Source organism: Phoca vitulina, unplaced genomic scaffold (genome assembly GCF_004348235.1).
Source record: "Phoca vitulina isolate PV1807 unplaced genomic scaffold, GSC_HSeal_1.0 scaffold20, whole genome shotgun sequence".
NCBI classification, from domain to species: domain Eukaryota; kingdom Metazoa; phylum Chordata; class Mammalia; order Carnivora; family Phocidae; genus Phoca; species Phoca vitulina.
The window spans coordinates 19,387,742-19,402,247 of NW_022589723.1; the positions used below are offsets into that span (position 1 = coordinate 19,387,742).

At 46.4% G+C, this 14,506-nt stretch overlaps 1 protein-coding gene across 1 annotated transcript in view; it reads right to left on the bottom strand.

Moving 5' to 3' along the window:
- Nucleotides 1-14,506, bottom strand: part of MYO5C (myosin VC) — an 80,942-nt gene that overhangs the window by 54,476 nt on the left and 11,960 nt on the right. Inside the window, exons 5-9 of the mRNA XM_032417275.1 lie at nt 12,826-12,969; nt 11,990-12,071; nt 10,511-10,618; nt 5,239-5,345; nt 1,865-2,130 (exon numbers count right to left, since the gene is read on the bottom strand). Coding sequence (XP_032273166.1) covers nt 1,865-2,130; nt 5,239-5,345; nt 10,511-10,618; nt 11,990-12,071; nt 12,826-12,969 — 707 coding nt within the window. The remainder of the gene's footprint in view (nt 1-1,864; nt 2,131-5,238; nt 5,346-10,510; nt 10,619-11,989; nt 12,072-12,825; nt 12,970-14,506) is intronic.

Below are 14,506 nucleotides of genomic sequence, written 5' to 3' on the forward strand. Positions count from 1 at the left end.
ACTGTTACTCAGGGAAGAGCTTAGACTTTTAAAGGGGACCATGAATTCACGGATGGCAGCAAGCATGCTACTTTTATTATCTCTGAAGTGGATTTTAATGTTAAAATTTTAGTTTAAGATATACTTTAACAAGTTCTTATAAATTTACAGTTACTGTCTCAGGTTTGTTCACGTCACCAAAACCTCAAATTCCTTATTGTGGTGGTCTGCAGGCTTCATGCATCTGACTCCTGCCTGCCTACCGTTCTCCTCACTCCCTGCTGCTTGTACTCAGCTGCCCTTTTCTCTCCCCCAGCCCCCGCTAACCTCCAGCCCACCCATCCGCTTATTTGCTTATTCCCATCACAAGAAGCTTCCCAATCTCTAGATACCTGCCTGCCTTCTCCACTAAAATTTAAGTCCCAAGAGGGCAGGGGCCATGAGCCTATTCTGTTCCCCACCCACACCCCTCACATGCCTGGCACTTAAATATGTGTTGGATGAGTGGAATCACATATCCTTAAAGGACTATTTATTTTTAAGACATTTAAAAACACAGAAAAAACCAGAATGCTACAGCAATCCCGTAATTCTACCACAATAACAGAGATCACTGTTAAACAAGACTATTTCTTTTTAAAAGTCTACTGAGATTCTTACTGGCTGCTCAAATCCTCTTTTTAGCACAAGACAAGGTAAATCATTTACTAGACTGTCCCCGTAATGTATCAGTATTTTAGAACTGTTGACATACGCTATTAATTGGGAGTCACATGCATTAACTCAGAATCTAAATTAAACAAAGTACCTCCCTTGAGGCACTGTCTCGCCTTATCCAGCTATGGAAAGCCGATTCTCTGTACCTGGGTCAAAGTTCAGCAGCATCATCGTGGTCCATCTGCTCCCTCTGTTCCCCAGCAGGCCGGGGTGGGGGTGCCCAGAGCCAGCTTTCCCCTCTCCATGGGGAGGAGAGGTTGGGTTGCTGCTCGTGGGGTGTGGGGGAACACTCCCCAAGCCAGGGGAGACACTCCGTGATGCTTTGAATGGAATGAGCTGCCCTCTCCCCCACTGAGAAACCAGGACCAGTCCTGGGAGGGGCGAAGTGTTGGGCATTTGAGGCCAGTTGTTGACAAGCAAAAGCCTGAGCGCCAACAACCCTCAGAGCCTGCCTCCACGCTGGCCTGGCCTCACTCACTCACACTCTGAGGAGTCTACAAGCACCTTGGGTACGCGTTTGGCCTTGGATTTAGAAAAGGAGGACCAGGCAAAGAGGAGGAGGAGCACCTCCAGTGTGGTGGGAACTTCGCCCCCAATGGTATTAGAACAGCTGGAGAAGGGCAGGGGTCCGAGAATGGAAGAGGATTCCAGGGTGTGCGAGGCTGGCTGCTCAAAGGCCTGGCTTTGAGTCTACCTCTGACCCTGTGAGCGTGGGCAAGGTGCAAGACCTCTGGGACTGTCATTTCGCCCCTTTGCAATGGGAGAGGGGTGTCAGGGCTCCACACCTCATGGGGCCTCCGCAGGAAACAGACGTGGGCTCTCCCACCAGCAGAGCAACCATGGACCCATTTCTGCGTGTAAGCCTTGGTTGTCTCGCCTCTGTCTGAGAAGTTGGTGAGCAAGTGCGTGCGGACCAGCCAGCACGGTAGCCAGCATGTGGTGAGCTCTGGGTGCCGGCCGCTATTAATTCAGCATTTACATAATATGCTCTAAATAAAACACACCGTAGCCCAGGGGACCGTACTTAACATCCACACATGCAAACATAGAGAACACCATCCTTCTGATCATGTGAAACACAAAAAAGAAACCAGAACAAAATGATCTAAAAATAATGGGCATTTGACATTTAAATGAGGAAAGACAGGCTCACAGAAGAGAATCTTACCCATAAATGTCCAAAACACCAATAAAAGTGTGCTGCTTGCCTGAAAACTGCAACGCTTGGTTAATTCTCTCCACAATGAAGTCGAACAGGTGAGCGTAGATCTTTTTGGCCAGTGCGTCCCTGGCATTGACCGCCTGGGGCCTGGTCATGGGCTTCACCACCGTCTCGGAGGTTGTGATGATTTTGCGATTGCACAGCCACTGAGCAACTTTGGCCCTCTCCAGGCCCAGGAGCTCACAGAACACCTTCAGGTGCCTGTCGTCCTCCTTCAAACACAAGCACAAGCCCCATCAGGGCCGTCTGGCCATCGAACCCTGCTCCAGCCCACCCGGCCGGGGCCCCGGGGCCTCCATTTGGGCCTGTGCCAGGGACAAGGATGCGCTGGCATGAGAACGCCCAGGCCTAACAAGACAGAGGCAGGCCTGCAAGGAAAGCAGGAGGGCCACAGCGGCACGGAGCCCACATCAAGGCACTGTGATGATGCCAGGCAGTCCTGGGCCGCGTCCCACCCGGGTTTTCATTCTGGCCAAAGAATGTCCGCAGTGAATAAGGCCAGGGAAGCAATCCTCCCCTTCTGGTGCATGCGGACATGGCCTCAAGGCCCCTCTCTTCCCTTTGCAACATGCCCAGACCACCTGTCCCTACCTGTGTGGTCAGCGTTTGCGTGGGGGGTCTAGGCCCGAGGTACGTAGATCTCATTGTCAGAGAACCTGACAATGGGGCTCCTTTAACAGAGCTGGCTTCCCAGCTGACAGGAGGAACGTGTGCAAGACTTTTCGTGGACACACAAAGTGAATCTTGCCTCTCTTGCAGCTGGGGCATGAGAGCTGCCCCCCTGGTCAGAGACAAGGAAAGGTCTGTTCCCGTTTGTCTTCAGCCAGCATGGACAAGGAGTCCTTGACACCTGGCAAGGAGATGTGACCCTTGTGACTGAGCGCTATCATTCCCCCTGGGCAAGGGAACGTCCCCCTCGGGCTAATCTGTAGAGGTCAACACAGCCAATGGGAAAACCACGTGGCTGCACTTAAAAAGCATCAGATTATAGTGGAGCAAACAATCTAGAAAGTCCTGCCACCTCCTTGCTGTCCACCCACACCCCTTCTGACCAACATCTCAATAACACAAAGCTTGTATTCACCTGCCTGACCTCCCTGGAGAGCAGACTGGCAGAGCCAGGGGCTTTCTTCCTTCTAAGAAGGAACTAAACCATCGGAGTCAAAAACATTCAGCTACAGACGGCTGCAGCAGGCAGAAAGGAAAGGGACAGGAATTCTTAACAAGATGACTTCCTCCAGATGGGGTCTGCCCAACATTTCAAGTTTCTGATGCAAATGAATGGTATGTATGTTCCAAAGATAGGACCGCTAATTATAGAACTGGTAATTTGCTATGAAGATTCTACATCTTTTTCAGAGACTTTGTCTCCTCAGATTGATAGACAAAGGATTTTTAGTCTATCAATTTTAACTCCTCCTCCAAAATACTACCTTCATAACAAACTTCATGGGACAGAGATCAACACAAGGGCACTTGTTGGGTGGATGTCACACTTCCAGTCTATGGAGTTTGAGAAGAAGAAGGGCAGAAGCCCACTTCTCAGAGGCAAATGAGAAAGCACAGACAGAGAACCACCACCACGTGCATGCCAGGCTCCAAGGCAGGCCTACCATCCCCTCTCCCAGAACCTGCCAGTCCCGTGTCGACTGACTAACTCGGTGAGGGCTGGACACAAGGGGGAATGGGAGGGGTGCTTAGTGTGAGAGCTTGAGGAGAGGGAGAATTACTTCCTGGTCACAGGACAGCAGGACTGAAGCACTGAGCCAAAAATCACACATTCCATCCACTGTTTGGCTCTCCCTCCCCTAAACGGCAGGTACCAGAGAGCTGAGAAATGACCAGTGTACCAAATTATCAACTGTTCCCATGAGTTTTTTGGGGGACAGGAAAATAGACATTGTTATATTATGAACTGAACACTTCCTTCCAAAATTTATATGTTGAAGCCCTAGCCTCAAATGTGTTGCTATTTGGGGTGGGGCCTTTGGGAGGTGATTAGCTTTAGATGAGGTCATAAGGGTGGGGCCCTCACGATGGGATTAGTGCCCTTGTAAGAAGAGGAAGAGACCAGAGCTCTCTGGGTCCCTCTCTCTGCTGTGAGGACCCAGCAAGCAAGGGGCTGTCTGCAAGCCAGGAAGAGAGCCCTCACCAAGAGCTCAACCATGCTGCACCCTGACCTTGGACTTCCGGCTGCCAGGACTGTGAGAAGATAAACTTCTGTTGTTGAAGCCACCCAGCCCGCGGTATTTTGCCCGCGGTATTTTGTTACGGCCACGGGAGTTGACAAGACAGACATATATACACAAAGCTTTAAAGGTCAGGCGACCTCGCAGTTCATAGAAGCATTTTTTACTACGTGTTATTTTCTTCTTTATGTGGATATTCACGAGAAGAACCAAACACACGACCCTACTAAGGATCACTTCTCATAATTTTGTCAGAGAAATACACACATAAACTTACCCTGAGTTCATTAAAAAAAGAAATGTCACAGAACTGACAAGGGATTTCCAGAGGGAAAGTCAGCACTACTGGGGCTGATGTGGGCAAGTGTCAAGAGGTGGGAGGTGTCCTTTCTGCTCCAAATATCCAGTGCCCTGAGGGCCCTACACAAGCTGCACCCTCTCTCCCCACCCCATTTTCTGGCCTCATCTATCACCCCTTCTTTCACTCACTCCTCTTTGGATATACTTTTTTTTTTCATGATTTGTCAAATAACAGCTCCTGCCTGAGGGCCTCCACACTTGCTGTCCCCTCTACCTTGAATGTTCTTTCCCCCAGTACAGGCAGAAGTCACTTTGTCGTCTTCAGGCCTCTGCCCACCGCCACCGTCCCAGCCAGGCTTTGTCTGAATGCTCTAGGCAAGAGGCACCGCCCCTCTGCACCCTGGACTCTGCTTCCTTCTCCTTGCTCATGGCCATCACCTGCCACCAGAGCCTGTAATTGGGTTGTTGTGTTTCCCCCACTTCCTACCCCCAGATCATAAGCCCCACGAAGGGTGACTTGTTTGGTTTGGGTCACTGTTGTTTCTCCAGAGCCTGCAACAGGGCTTGGCATGTAGCAGGTACTTAGTAAAAATTTACTGAATTAAAGAAAAACACATAGAGAAGGCATTTTCCCCTCCTCTACTGTTGTAAGGGGAAGCAGTTTTACTCTTTAAAAGCTACCCTTGGAATCCCTTGCTTCCTTGCTCTGACAACAGGTCTCTCCCGCAGGCCCAATGTGCCTGGTGCTAAAATGCAGAAGCAGAGTAACCACGAGACGCTCTATCTGGTGACCCTCTGAACACGGGAAGGGGAAACAAAGCAGCATCTTACGCTGACTGAGGACCTCTCCTGGCCCAGTGCTGTGATCCGCACATTGCCCAGATGTAGGATGGCTGCTAGGATCTTAAAAACGTCCATCTGAAAATCCTCCTTGAAACCTGAAAAAACAAATTTCCAAATTAGGATTATTGCATTTCTTCCCTGACTTAACCGCTAGTAAGATAAGCCCTGAATTCTTCCAAGAGACTCTAGTACCATCATCAGTGCCAAGAGCTGGGACAGGAACAGGCAACGGCCCCCAGAGAGCATGTGGTTCTCCATTCTTGCCGGTCTGACATGCAAGGACACAAGATGTGAATGCGACAGCCCAACAGGTTTCCCCTCCTGCCATCGCTGCTACGAGGGCGACACAAAAATTCATACCCAAAGAACCATTTCGTGGTAGGTTCCCGAGCAAAGCAGCTCTCATTTATTCTATGTGATGTGTTTCCTTTATTTTTACTGTGGGTTTTTTCTTCTTTTTAAAGCTTGACTGATTGATTGATTGATTGATTGATTATTTGACAGAGAGAGACACAGCGAGAGAGGGAACACAAGCAGGGGGAGAGGCAGAGGGAGAAGCAGACTTCCCATTAAGCAGGGAGCCCGATGTGGGTCTCAATCCCAGGACCCTGGGATCATGACCTGAGCCAAAGGCAGACGCTTAATGACTGAGCCACCCAGGCGCCCCCCTCATGCTGCTTTTGGTTCACAAATCTACCAATAAAGCAGAAGGGAACTAAAACTGGATCTTTCCAATCATTTGGGAATCTTCGGTTCGGCATTCCTACTCACCGCGTGACCCTCCTAGAACTAAATCACTTAATGACGCCATATGAAAGTGAAGTAATTCCAAAGCAATGATGTGAAAGAGACAACTTAAGATGTTAGTGGAGTAATTCTCTTTAGTGAGACAAGGTCATGCAAAAGCACTGCTGGCCCGAGTTCGATTTCATTGAGAAGCACAATGGTCAAGTACCTTGAGCCTGAGGTCCAGGCTAGGTATGACTCCTTCCAGGGTGTTCTTTCTGTGAGCGATTAAATGGCCAGGCAAGGATCAAAGGGCGAATTAAATGAGAGTCAGCAGAACAAAGGAAAGGAGCTTTTGGTCAAAATGCATCCCCTTCTGCTTCCTAAGGGATAACTCGAGCTAAGGTGCCTCAGGAGCAGAACCGGAAGGGAAAGCAAATGGAACTCTGTGCCAGACACTGTCCCAAGTACTCTCCAGGTATCATCTCATCTAATGCTTACAACAACCATATGAAGTGCCATTATGGTTTCCTTTTTATGGAGGGAGAAACTAAGGCATAGAAGGGTTAGGTCATCCTGGGCATGTCATATCTAAGCAGTTTAATACAATATGTGAAAAAAACTCGTGGAGTTCATGAAGTCATCCTAGCTTCACCCCCCTGTGTGCAAACATGGAGGCCCCCTGAAAACCCCATGCCAAGCAAAGAAATTAGAGCAGACTCCAGAGGTCCATTTACTGGGCATGTGGGGAAATGGATTTGCATACTGAGCTAGATGACCTTGCCACTAATTTCCCTATACTAGCTCTATAACAAACCACAGCAATGGGCAAATCAACCAAATACTTATTTGGCAATTACATTTTTAAAAAGGGTGGTCTGCCCTAATATGCTATAAGCCTACGTACAATTCAAGTTAGGTGGTTTCCCCTTGAGATCTCCATCTAAGAAGAGAACACTGAGGGGCGCCTGGGTGGCTTAGTTGTTGCATCTGCCTTCGGCTCAGGTCATGATCTCTGGGATCAAGCTCCACATCAGGCTCCCTGGGATCGAACCCAAGTTGGCCTCCCTGCTCATCAGGGAGTCTGCTTCTCCCTCTCCCTCTGCCGTCCACCCCCACCCCCGCTTGTGTGCTTTCTCTCTCTCAAATAAATAAAATCTTAAAAAAATAAGAAAAGAAAAAGAGAACACTGAGACACAAACAAGAGAACATGGCCAGCAGGACAAGCAGTATACCACATTCTCACACTGTTAGGAGAAACACGATTGTTTAGAACTTCCCGGGTGATGGAAATGTTCTGAATTTGTGCTGGCCAATAGGGTGGCTATTTGCCACGTGTGCTTATGAGCACTTGAAACATGCCTTATGCAACTGAGAAACTGAATTTAAAGGTTATTTCAAAATGAAATGCAAACAGTCACTGTGGCTGGTGGCCACTGTGCTGGATGGCACAGGTTTAAAGACCATGACATCAACACACAGTATGAGGTCATTGGTTGTGGGGGGGTCACAGGATGATGGCAATCTCAAAGTCACAGTGAGGTCACCCTGGTTCCTCTCCACAACAGTAAACGGACCTCTGTAGTCTGCTCAAATTTCTTCGCCTGGCATGCATCATCGGGGGACTTCCATGGGGAGACACACAGGGCCGAAGCTAAGATGGCTTCATGAAGTCCATCCATGAATCTTCACATATTGTAAGAAAATTCTAAGGAACCATCAGCTACGTTCACTCTATCATCTAAGACAAAGGGCAGCAAATGTTTTCTTGTTAGGCTTTGTAGGCTGTTTGGTCTACATCACAATTACTCAACTCTGCCACCCCAGCATGAAAACAGCCATAGACCACACTTAAACAAATGAGTGTGTCTATGTTCCAATAAAACTTTATTTACAAAAAGAGGCAGCAATCTGCTGACCTCTGGTCTATGACATTTTTTAGTGATTCATGCAGTGAAGTCATGCTTTCATTAAATATATACTGATTTCTCATATTGATATAGCCTGCCATAGCTCATAAACTACTTTATTTTTTAAAAATTTATTTGAGGAGATAGCATGTGCACACATGTGCAGGGAGAGGGGCAGAAGGAGAGGGAGAGAGAATCCTCAAGCAGACTCCCTGCTGAGCACAGAGCCTGACACGGGGCTCAATCCTAGGACCCTGAGACCATGACCTGAACGGAAATCAAGAGTTGGCTGCTCAATGGACTGAGCCACCCAGGTGCCCCCATAAACTGCTTTAGACATTATCTCTTAATCCTCACCACATCCCTAATAGCTATGGAGGGGAGCGCAGTGGGCAGCCAACACGATTAATAGCCACAAGAGGCAAAAGACTGTTTTACAGTACTTCCCCACAAAACTTTGGGGGACTTTGTCAAAACATCTAGGCCAGGGGTGCAAGGATGGGCCAGGTGAGGCAAGCCAGGTGCCAGGGGCCGACCCTGCATTTGCGCCACCCTGAGAGTGAGCACCCGAATGCCTCCTTCAAGTTCATGCCCTAGTCGCCTCTCCTGCCTCACCCTAGTCCTGGCCTGGCTGGTGTGGATATTTGTGCAAATAATCTAATTTGTGTGAGACCGTGAAAAAAATTGCTGCTGCTGATCTCTAAAGATTAAGAAAGGTTCCATGGAGAAGGGGATGGTTTTGCTCAAAGGATGGCTAGGGCTTGGACAATAGGGAATAGTGACTGAGGGCAGGCAGTCACACTGAACAAGCACCTGCTACGTGCTCAGCCTGGTACCAGGGGCTTTCCCATACGTTTCCTTACCAGTTATTACGAGAGCCCTGTGGGTAAGGAATATGGCCATTCTATAGATCGGGAAACTGGGTCTCAGAAAGGGCAACCTCCTTAGAGTCCTGCCAATTAGGTTTTGAATGATATTTATTTGACCTCAAAGCCTACTCTATTTCTCTTATATCATTTTGGTGTGGGGTGAAATATTACAGAGGTGGGAGGGAGTGTCGGAAGGGTAGAGGTGGGAAGGAGGACAGGGCATGTGGACCAAGGTCCCACCGGGACCTGCCAGAGCGAGGCTGCCTGATCCCTCCTCATACATGGTATTCCTTCTCAGTAGAGCACATTATAAAAAGATACAATTATGACTTCAACTACTTTAAAAAATATTAATCAGTACCAAAAGTGTTTATCTCATTATTATAAACTATTTAAATTGCCCTTCTCCGTAAAGTGGTTTGGAAGGGCGGGGGGCACCTGGGTAGCTCAGTCGGTTAAGCATCTGACTCTTGATCTCGGCTCAGGTCTTGATCTTGGGGTCATGAGTTCAAGCCCTGCCTTGGGCTCCAGACCCAGTGTGGAGCCTACTTAAAAAAAAAAAAAGAAAAGAAAAGAAAGAAAGAAAGAAAAAAAAAGCAATTTGGAAGGGAAGGGGCAGAATCAGATGGTAATTCTACTTAGAAAACCAACCAGATTTCATTCTCAATTATCCAAATGTTTCATTCTCAATTATCCAGAAGAGTAATCTTGCCTATTACTCTGATATATTTAACCTCGAATTCTTTGCCTTTTACATTTAAATATAGTCACCCAAACCACAACAATGAAAATAACTTGGTGAAACAAATATTTTCTATAAGATGTAAAAACAGTCTGTGGTCTCACACTGATCGGAAGCTTTGACAGTTATGTGTTAATGTCTACACTAATACACTATGAGAAAGTAGATGATAATTTTTATCAATGCCATTTGGTAGAAACTTCCCAAACATGAGCTCCATGTGGGAAAAGCAAGGTGGAGAAAGACCAAGCAATCCAAGATTTTGTTTTCTGTATAAAAATGTGGTAAGAGGGGCGCCTGGTGGCTCAGTTGGTTAAGCGTCTGACTCTTGATTTCAGCTCGGGTCATGATCTCAGGTCATGGGGTTGAGAGCCCCATGTTAGGCTCTGGGCTCAGTGGGCAGTCTGCTCGGGATTCTCTCCTTCTTGCTCGGCTCCTCTCTGCCCACCCCCGCCCCAACCTCCCATTTGTGCTCTCTTGTGTTTTCTCCCACTCTCTATCTCTCTCTCTCTCTCAAAAAAAAAAAAAAAAAAGCGAGACTCCTCCATTCCCCTATCATAAAATGGGGGAAGTACCAGTGTTTACCTCATAAAGTACTTGTGTATTAAGCAAGCTAATACAGGTAATGAAGTGCTTAGGATGATGCCTGGTAGTTCCATGTAAGTGTCTGCTATTTTTATCAGGCCAGGTAGGGTCAACATGACCCTCCCGGTCTGATGCACCAGTCTTCTCCGAAGTCAGCCCAGAGGAGGAGCCTGAGAGCACCCACAGGGCTGACAGCCCATGTTGCTCATTGTAACCATCGAGCCTGAAGGCAAAGGAGTTAACATCTAGATCTTTTAAGGGAAAAGCACAGTCTTGACCACTTGGCCATCAAATATACTGATTGGCTCATCCCAACATTAGAATTTATTAAGAGTCTTTAGAACACGCACCTGCTGGGCATCCCTGCCTTTCATTTTTGTTTTTTAAAGAGAAAATGGCCACACGTTGCATAGGCTATGTCCACTCACCCAGCAGCGTGAAGGTCTTCCGAGTCTCCACCATGTCTGCTCTGTCATTCACACCCTCAATGATGGTGCTGCCTCCCATTCTTGTGTAGTTAAATTCTTCTGCACTCCCTGAAACCAAAAGATTGCTGTCTGTGACACAGAAATTTGTACACACATGTTTATCAGAAGGTAGGAAGCTCACACATAATACACTAGAGGAAGCACTTGACACACGTCGCTCCATTTATTCCTTAGAATTCTATGTGACGGATGCAAAAGCTGAGGCCCAGAAAAGCAGCGCCACAGCCGATGTGGGGCAAGAATTTGAACACGGGCCTGTTTGACTACAAAGCTCCTGGGTTTTGTTCCCATATCTAACTATTTTACACAGCTTTACTGTGGATTACCGACCACAGAATAAACTGTACATGGTTAAGATGTAGACTCTGATGAGTTTTGATATATGTATACCCTAATGAAATCATCACCACAATCAAGAGAATAACCATAGGCACACCTAATACTTGAATAGTAGGTGAGCCTTCAGAAAGCTCTCCCAAATTCACTATTCATATTCTGTTTGGCAGACAGGCATGGGTGTTATCTTTATACGAAATCTGATTTCGTATAAAGGAAATTTAGATTCTTCACCAGTGCAAGCAACTTCTCCACGATTGGAGTGTGTGCATTCAACTCCGACACACTGGACAGTTCTATCTACCAACACAGCACAAGCAACCAAGAGAGGAGAGCTGTGACAGCACGGGAATCAAGCTGTTTGCACTAAAGGACAAATAGTTCTGCTGTCCCTGCAGTATGATTAGTTGGAACTATAAATAATAATGACCTTGAGTCATCAAGGAAGCTCAAATGATGACAGAGACACTCTGTCTCAGAAGACAGGGAAATATGTCATACATACTGGAAAACAGCCATCCAAGGAAGTTCAGATAAAGAAAAGTTTAGGGATTTGACAGCACCAAGTCCCAGGGGTCAGGAGGCCTTATTCAGGTGGTTCTAGCTAGATGACCATCATCACCCATGAGCTTTGAAAAAACCCCTGGAGTTGAAGGGTCTCTTCTCCTAGAGCCACCCTGCCCCTCAATCTATCCCCTTAGTTAGATGCATCAATTCTACCCCCAAAACCCAAGGATCTGTCTTTGGACAGAACATTTTTTAAGTGATATTACTATAAAAAGAAATCAACCTTGGGGCACCTGGGTGGCTTAGTCGGTTAAGTGTCTGCCTTTGGCTCAGGTCATGATCCCGGGTCCTGGGATCAAGCCCCAAGTCAGACTCCCTGCTCTGCGGGGAACCTGCTTCTCTTTCTCTCTCTGCTCTTCCCCACCCCCTCGCTCATGCTCTCTCTCTCTCTTTCACTCTGCTCTCTCTTTCTCAAATAAATAAAATCTTTAAAAAAAAAAAAAGAAGAAGAAATCAACCTGGAATTTAAGCCCCTACATAAAAGAGAGACACTTCCATGCATTATCCACCACATACCCAATTTAAGATGTTTAAATTCCGACTGCTGGGCAGATGCACAAAGCTGATAAAAAATGTGGTAATTTCGTTCATTTTCCGACTGTAAAATAAAGAAAAGTCCTGATATTATAGCAGCCCTTTACAAGTAAAAATATGAGGTTTTTAATGGAGGGGACTTACATGGCTAACCTGGATTGACAATTCTCTTCTCATGGACACTGACATTTACCTGGGTTTTTTCTTCTGGTCAATAACACTGTGACCCAACCTGTTCCCTCTCTGCTGGCTCAAGATCACTTTCCAGATAAGGACGCCAGGGAAAATGTTATTAAATGAAAACATTCTGTGACATGAGAATAATGTAATTTGTACCAGTGAAATTTTTTAAGAAACTCCCTGCAATATAAGGCTTACTGTTACTCTCTTGGGCGAAAACTATGAGAATTTTCTCCACTTTACTGACAGAAAAGCCTTTCTCTTAAACTCCCCCCACTAGCTGTAAGCCCAGTCCCTTCCTGGTAGGAAAGCCAGTCTAACAGCTTTGTCTGTTTCAAGCAGTTTTTGTGTTCTAGAAAGATAAACTTGATTGCTAAACTCTAAGGATCTTTTAAGTATCCAAAATTAAAAATCATAATTTTTCCCTTTAGTGGATTCGTATCACTCCACTGATACTGCATCTGTCAATTTTTTGTTTTTAAGAAACAGAAAAAAAAATAAGCCAAGATGCAAATGAAAGACAGGAAACTTTCTTCTTCAAGTCACAGAGCAATGTAGGTTGTCTAATGAGTATGTAAGTGTAAACAGTACCTTAAAAGTTGGGAAAAAGGAAATTTAACTACTATTTTTATTCTTACTTGAAAGACGACTCTGGATTTCTCCAGCAGGTAAGTTCTCATGTTGGCTCCTATAATTTGATTTCTCTCATCAAAACTGATTTCTGTGTATTTCCCAAACCGACTACTGTTGTCGTTGCGGGTGGTCTTGGCATTTCCGACAGCCTACAAAACACAGGCCTCTCGATAATGTTAAAAAGATCTTTGCACAATACTAGGGGAGCAGTTTTAATAAAACCCAATCCTGTGTGCTGGGGAAAGGTCTGACTAGTAGAGGGAGGTGGGGGGGGGGAAGGAAAGCAGTCCAAAGCTCGCAGGGAGCATGACACACCCTCAGCCCGCCATTCAAAGCTCTCCTCCGTCTTGCTGGGAGACACTGGGCAGGATTAGAAAGAGCACAGGTTCTGATGTTTCATGGCTCCAAGTTCCTTTTCTGCTATATGTACAATGCTAGAAAAGTTATTTTATCTTTCCAAGGCTCCATTTCTTTATCATAACATGGGAATAATATGCATCTTGCAGAGTTGGGAGGATGACCTAAGATAATACCAAGGGCCTCAACACATCCACGTCCTGAATATTACAGATGCTCACTTAAAAGAACACATCTCTCATCCAAACTTTATTTCTATCCTTATCTCTTACCACTTCCCTACTCAGACCTTCCACTCAACCAAAAAAGTGCCCTCTCCCATCCTTTCCATGTTCTGGCATGATTTTTGCTTTTTTACTTCTACTCTTGAATTCTGTCTCTCCTCTACCCATCCCCCCCGCCCCCCCTTCCTGAGAACTCTCCATCTGGAAGTACCCTTCTCATGCACACAAACTAATCTTCCTGCCCGGCTCATCATGCTTTCTGACGACACATATTTACTGAGTCCCAGCTATAGGCCACATGCTCGGGTGGCAAAGGTGAGCCACGTGGACATGGCCCTGTCTTTCTGGAGCTTACCGTCTAGTGGGCGAGACCAACCCTAAACAAACAATCACATACATTTATCCACGGGGCAGTGTCTCTGGACAACTTTTCTATTGCTATCTTAGATTGTGATCTATGTTTCATTTAACTTTAAAGTACGTTTATGTTAGAGGAGTCTTAAGACTTGGGGACTGGGACTTACTCTTTTCCATCACTTCCTGTATTACCTGACATAGTGGCTTAAACAAAATAGGTGATCTGATACATATTCATTGATGATTTTGATTTGAGAAAACAGAGAGAGGAGGTCTAGGAATCTAATGGTCTTAATTTTTTGCTGTGCTTCCAAATAAATCTAAGTCAATCCTTTTCCCATTTTGCAAAGCAGCCAGAGTTGGCCTCTGGGCATCCCCTGAGCCTCTCAGATGCCCCTTCTCCCTTGAGGGCTGGCTCCTTACTCCTGAGTGCCATCACGGCTGGCCTTGTCCACACCTCTGACCTGGTTAGTGTTGTGCAGATGGATCAGCTCTCAGGGAGGGGAGGAGGAAGAGTCTTGATACATGGCACTGGCCAATCTTTAAGGTGTAAATACTCCCACCATGACTGATGTCGAACTGCCAGAGGTTTAACAGTCGGCTTGGAAAAAAAATTCTGAATATTTCCCAATCAGCTCGTGAAAGCTGGTGCGCTTGCTGGAGACCACCACTGGTCTCAGCGCACCAGTGCTGTCTATGGTTGAGGACATTTCCTTTGGGATAGAAATGCAGACAGGGGACTCCTGAA